At 35.3% G+C, this 7,249-nt stretch overlaps 1 protein-coding gene across 1 annotated transcript in view; it reads left to right on the top strand.

The window, feature by feature from the left end:
- Nucleotides 1-3,163: 3,163 nt before the first annotated feature.
- The window catches only part of LOC126970728 (uncharacterized), a 32,415-nt gene continuing 28,329 nt past the window's right edge, over nt 3,164-7,249 (top strand). Inside the window, exons 1-2 of the mRNA XM_050816822.1 lie at nt 3,164-3,184; nt 6,125-6,229. Coding sequence (XP_050672779.1) covers nt 6,202-6,229 — 28 coding nt within the window. The 5' untranslated portion in view covers nt 3,164-3,184; nt 6,125-6,201. The remainder of the gene's footprint in view (nt 3,185-6,124; nt 6,230-7,249) is intronic.

Below are 7,249 nucleotides of genomic sequence, written 5' to 3'. Positions count from 1 at the left end.
GAGCGGGACGTTCAGCTGATGGTAATTGATACGACCTGCCAATTACAATGCAGTGCCGATCAGGATTCCTGAAAAGCCCAAAATTCTGAGCGACACGACATAAGGTTTCAAGTCTCATTTGCCCAGTAATTTCACTAGCTACGGCGCCCTTCAGACCGAAACACAATAATGCTTACACATTACTGCTTCACGGCAGAAATAGGCGCCGTTGTGGTACTCATAATCTAGCCGGCATCCTGTGCAAAGGAGCCTCCCACTGGAATAAGGTATTACTTATGAATCTAAAGTAGGGTAATAGTAAATCCATAAATATATTAATATTAATTATAAAATCCAATCAAATTTGTGATCTGATACCAAGTCTACTAAATACACCCGGGAATACCAAGCGCCCGCTCGTTTAAAAAAAGTGTGTTTGTACTTATGTATGCACGCAGGAAGTTATACATCTTTGGCCTAACGAAGCAAAAAATCATTAAAAAAATTTATTTCTTTGTGCTATTCTACGTTTTTAGAAAGAATAATTTTGTAAAAATCCTGCAAAGATGGCTTTGTCAATTAATTATTAAATAATGAATACGGCTGTATGGGCTTGCACCCTTTGCCTGTCCTAATAATGGACGAAGAAACCAAAAAAAAAAACGAATGACGCAAACGTCATACATTTTAGGAACCAACTTCAACCTGTTTTGTGTTACAGTTATACGTGAACGTAGTGTTTAAATTCTCTTTGGCTATACGCGCGTATTGAATGTAGTGTTTAAATTCTCTTTGCGCGTATCTTAAAATTTCACTCTCATCCTCATTTTTTCATAACGCGCGTAAATAAGTATAACTTCAAAAATTGTATCTAGTTGTTATTTGTCTTAAAATAATAAGCTCAGATTTATCTATTAGGTAAGTAACTGTAACCGAATAAAAATAAACCCAGCTTCATTTATACTTACCCATTGTTATTTATGAACCTCAAGATTATATTGTGCTGGCGCCATGTTGTCGACCTCTTTTCAGTTAATTCCACATTGCTTAAATTTACGTAAATTCCGGCACGTTGCCGTAGAAATTGTTTACGACATGCAACGCTGCAGTTATTTGATGTAATGATTAATAAATTATGATAAATTTTTGTTCTGTTTTTTATTTGTAGGATTATTTTATGTTTATGATAGGATTAGATCGTCGTTGGCCTTTATATTATGTGTTGTATACGGTTTTTTCCTTTTTTTTCATGAATATACGGAACGAGACGAGCAGGACGTTCGGCTAATGGTAATTGATACGCTCTGCCCATTACAATGCAGCGCTCAGGATTCAGATGTTAAGTCTCATTTGCCCTGTAATTTCACTAGCTACGGCGCCCTTTAGACCGAAACACAGTAATGTTTACATATTACTGCTTCACGGCAAAAATAGGCGCCGTTGTGGTACCCATAATCTAGCCGGCTTCCTGTACAAAGGAGCCTCCCACTGGTAATATATTACCGCGTGGATAACTTATTTCAGTGATTAGTATATATAACAGCTTAGATTAAGGATTGGTCTCCGCTGCGCTAAATGCTGCGCGAAGATGTTCTACTTACTAGCGGCCGTGCGCTAAACCTGCACGATACAAGGCTCAAGGAAGGGAAGCCCAAGACTAAGAAATACTCTTCCTCGATCTGTATCAATCGCTCTCTCCCTTGAACAAAAACGTCTCAAAATTTCGTGACGCTGTATTGCGTTTCATTCGTAAACATTTTACCCTCATGTGCCTAAAGAAGTTTTCATTTCAAAATGCTATTGTTCTTAGGTAGAGCGGTATCTAGATGAAGCGCAGGGGAGACCAATTCTTAATCAAAGTATAACAGTATCTTTGGTAGACCTTTATTGATGTACAGTGTACACTAAACCAAGACTCCTTACAAATTTATAAGATCGGTCTTGTAGCTTACGCTTGGGATTGGAAGTTATAGAAAGCCATTTGTTTTATCGTTTTATCCGTACTTTCATTCACACTAGGATTAATATTTTAGTTAGAGAACGGAATTTATGAAGCCCATTTCCTTCGCTTTTATATCAGCACTACTGTAAGATAAATATAACAAACAATATTTACCTATTACTTATGCTAAATGTTCAATATTTTGTTTTTATAGATATCTACATCTAGATTCTCATATTTATTGAAATATGCATAAGTAATATAATATTTATTGATATTTAGTATTTACACATAATTTACCAGTGGGACGCTCCTTTACTTAGGATGTCGGCTCGATTATGGGTACCACAACGGCGCCTTTTTTTGCCGTGAAGCAGTAATGTGTAAGCATAATTGTTTTTCGGTCTGAAGGGCGCCGTAGCTAGTGAAATTACTGGGCAAATGAAACTGAACATCTTATGTCTCAAGGTGACTGGTGGTTCTTCTAGAATTGTGAGGGGCACTGTATTGTACTGAGCAGGGCGTATCAATTACCATCAGCTAAACGTCCTCCTCGTCTTGTCCCTTATTATCATACAAAACGTAATTAACATGAAACCCTTCTAGTTAAAAAGAAAGATGTATAGATGGCACGGAAAAATCAAATAAGTATAAAAACAAGCAATTAAGGTTAGGCAAGATTAAGAATTGGTCTCCGCTACACTCCTACTAGATACCGCAGGCGTAGTCGTAAAGTGCGGCAACTAATACTACGCCCAAGTGGGCGTACTCGAGCTTGTCTCGCACAATGTGTGACGTTGACGTGCCACATGTTCTGTAAAACTTTCTGCTAATAATCACATATCATCAGTAAGTATTTTGTATTTTATTAATTTCAAAGTAAAGTAAATTAAGTAAAATTATCCGCGCCTACTTGCCGTAGATGCAGTGTAGGGGCAGTACAATACATAATATGTCTACTGTGGTGTAGTGGCGTAGTTCTAATAATATTAAAATCCTATCGAAAAAGGTTGCATGTAATTTCTGACATTTCATTAAAAATATATGTTTTCTTGTTGACACTAAACGTTTAGCATGAAAACAAACAATTAACATTTATTTTTATTACACAATATATTTATTAATCATGGAGTTAAAATCAGAATTTCCGAAACGGCGACAATTACCAAAACTAATGGCATGCATGACTAAAACTAGTTTGGAAAATTATAGAAATCGAGCATTGTTTAACATCGTTGGGTTGGATGCGAAAGGAATAAGAAGGTTTAGTAATTTTTCTTGTACATAGCTCCTACACGGACGAGTAAAAAAACAACTCCGCGCCGTGATATAAGCAATTGAAGCACCGTTATGCTAGTGTGTGTGCGGTTACGGGGGATACTATGTAGTTACACAATTTTTCTCCCTTAAATAATCATATATGGCCACAAATACTTATAAAGTATTGTTTTTACACTTTTTCAAAACGCACGCAGGCATTTTAAAAATATTTTATTGAGACGCAAACTGAGTGGGGCTATATATTTTTATCGTTAATCGGCTTGTTTTGGTGCTACACTGTTATGTAAGGTGACACGGAATCCTTATTTTTTTACTATTTCGTGACTTCCTATATTTTATTACTTAAATTAATAGTCCATTACTTTATACCTAGCTCAAAGTTAATGCAATTAAAAGGTTATAACTTAGTAAGTATGCCGTAGCACGAATTATGAGGTAAGAAATATTGTAATTGATAGATCTTTAGTCAACGAATATAATGCTACCACTCTTATTACAAGGTAATGCACCGTTCTAGAGAAAAAGCATTATAACCTAACCTCAAACTATGACATTTTTAAGGGTTGGGACATTTTTATGGGGAGAAAAAAAAAGGGAAACGCCTACAATTCGTTTCTGCTCTAACTAATCCAACATAACATAACCTAACCTAACCAATTTTTATAAATATTAGGTGATAGAGCTTTGGTCCACGATTATTTATTTATTTAGGACATCCAGTTACAGTTACACTAAAAGTAATCTTAAAATAAGTAAATGTCTAAATAAAATTGTAAGTGCATTGAATATAGGTGCCACAACATGCAAACCAATTAAGAAAATATATCAGTCAAAACTATTATAGCTTAAGAATTATAAACTATCTTAAATACTATTTAACATTATTCAAAAATTTCCGAACAGCAGTCTTAAATGCAATGGGTGACGTGTTAAATATGTCTACAGATACATCGAGAGAATTATATGTTTAGCATAGTCTAGATATAGGTGAGTGTATTTTCAGATAAGTACGAGCTAACGGCAAACGCAATAGACCCCGGGGTTTATATGGTAATCCTCGAGGAAATCTAAAATTGAAAGATTCAAGCACCATAGGGCAATCGACAAAACTTCGCAGTACTTTGAACAAGAATACCATATCTGATAATTGACGACGAACTGATAGGCTTTCCACTAAAATAAAATAATACAGTCTTTCGACACATGATTTATGGAGTTCGTGTAGACCAACCGAATATGACAGGTGTCTCAAAAATCTTTTTTGAATACGCTCAATGCGTTATTGGTGAACCTTATAGACTGGCGACCACACAACACTGCAGTATTCTAAGGTACTTCTCACAAAGGCGTTATAAATAATAATCTTAGTGAGCGGGTTTTTAAAATTCTTACAATTTCTTAATATGAAACCAAGAGTTTGGACATATTAAAGCCTCGAAAATCTTAGCAAACACGGGTAAAATGGAGATGGGTCTATAATTCGATACCACCACAAGATTTCCATTCTTGTATATTGGGACAACTTTAGCAGTTTTCCAAAATGATGGGAAAATACCAGTTGCAAAGGATCTGTTAAATATGAGATAAAGTGGAAGACTTAAGACAGAACAGCAGTTTTTCACAAAATAAGATGGGATACCATCCGGTCCGGGGCCTTTGTTTTGCATTATAGTGCAAACTGTGCATTACATTGTTATAATATTAGTATCTTTTAGTAGTATATAGTTTTAAAGAAAATAACGAAAAAATTTCTAGCCGGCAAACGTGTAAAACACGTAAATAAAACACAGAACACAGGAACATTCAAGCAACTACGATAGAAACAGAAAAAACAATATAGTCAATAAGAAAGATAATTATTGTTTTTTTTTTACTGGCCTTACATATCTGGGTTCTAGCCATTTTAGTCTATAAATTATTATTGATGAAGCCGTCTAGTCTGTCCCAGACTATTTTTTACGTTTCATTTTACTGTTTTTCATTTACAATTGACAGTAATTACCAAGTTTTTGGCCTCCCGCCGCCATGCCATCGCTCATGTACCGTTTTATTTACGTGATTTACCCGTTCTAGGTTAGAATTTGTTTCGTTATTTTCTAAAAAACGGTCATTACCTTGTAATAAGAGTGGTATCATTATAAACGTGGACTAAAGCTATATCAACTACAATTCCTCTTAATTCGTGCTACGGCATACTATTTCCAACGCAATTAAAAGCGTTTCTTGCATTTGGCATTGCAAATTCACATTATGTGAGTGAGTGACTTTCTTGAAGGTAGATAAGATAAGATAGGTGAAACTGGTAGATGGTAAGAGATGACTAAAGAACCGCACATTAATGGCCTTTTAGGCTGTCTGGCGAATTGAGAGGACCATTACTAATAACTATAATATATATAACTACTAACTAACCCGACAGACGTTGTTCTGTACATGATAGATAATAATCTGTTTTATAGGAATTTGCCTATTATATTTCAAAACATCAAAAATTTTTTCGTTAAAAAATTCTCCCTGTTGTTTTAACGATATTGTTTCACAGCGGAACTGTCAAACCGTGCGTCACTAAATCCATACAAAACAAATATTGAAAATAAAAATAATTATGGATCCCAAATCGAAATAAAAACTATCCTATCTCTGAAGTTGGACAAAACTACACTCCATGAAGTAATCCCCATTGAAATCCGTTCATTAGTTTAGAAGTCCATCGCGGACAAACAACGTGTCAAGTAATTTATATATATTAAGACAGATGTTACATTTGTAAAGAAAGAGTAAAAATTCAAATTATTATATAAATGTTATTTTCCAGGAGAAAACAGCCCCTACACGAATGCCTTATATTAGAGCTAAGAGAATCCGGATACATTGAATCGTCTGATTATTTACAAGATCTAATTTATGATAATATACAATTAGTTGCAGAAGATGACATTGGAATAGTGGTAGATTTAAGAAGAAGAGAAGATTATCTAGAACATATAAGTGCAGGACTTATGTCGGCTGAAAAATATCGGGATAAAGGTAAACAAGATATTTTTCATAACACAACAAAAAAAAAAAAAAAATTAACAAAGAAACAACCGACTTCAAAAACATTTAAATTATGGTTATTTTTGGAATCGAATCCAATAAAAAAAGAACTATCAAAATCGGTTGGCGTGATATTGAGTTATTCGTAAATTTGTCGCGCATATATTTATAGCACATTAAAGTCTTTTATGGTTTTTTCATGCCATTGCCATTGTTATATCTAGACCAAATTGCAATGGGACCATACCAGAAGCACCAGCTATCAAATAAAAAAGTATTATCAAAATCGGTTCACCCAGTCCAAAGTTTTGAGGTAACAAACATAAAAAAAATACCGACGAATTGAGAACCTTCCTCCTTTTTTAAAGTCGGTTATAAAACAGGAGCGCTGGCGCACAAACTACCTCTCGCTGTGGCGTAGGCCCAGCCACATGTAATTAAGTTTAGGTTTCATCTCTGATCTGGTGTACCCCACTGCTAGAACTGCGTGCACGAAACATTTGACCGCTTGCAACATAGAGCTAATCAAACTGTCGAGTATCTGGTGCGCGATAGCTTGGCTTTTTTCAATCACGGGGAATGTTCCAAAAAATTTACCATTTTTTTTATATCAGAGGAGGAAACTTGAGCAAGACGCTCATGTGATGGGAAATTGTGATGTAACCGACCACTTACATCCACAACACCAGGGATCAAGAGATGCCTCTTAGAGTTAAGAGTTGGGAGCATGATCTAAGCTTGAAGGTCCCTAAGTCGTATCGATTCAGGAAAACAACTGCCGGTATTTAACGCCACAAAGTAACAGTGCGAGGCAAGAATGTATTGTCCTGTGGTAGAATTCGACTTTTGTTATCAACCTAAATAACTCCGAGCACTCCGTGTGATAACCGCGGTAGAAGACGCAGAGAAAACCCACATCCTCACGCAACGCCAAAGGATTAAGCCGATCGTTCAAATTATTATATATTCCCTAAATATAAATAGATAAGAAACAGCTTTTGCGTTAACAAG

Source organism: Leptidea sinapis, chromosome 21, assembly GCF_905404315.1.
Source record: "Leptidea sinapis chromosome 21, ilLepSina1.1, whole genome shotgun sequence".
NCBI lineage: Eukaryota > Metazoa > Arthropoda > Insecta > Lepidoptera > Pieridae > Leptidea > Leptidea sinapis.
This window is presented reverse-complemented; position numbering and strand designations above follow the sequence as displayed.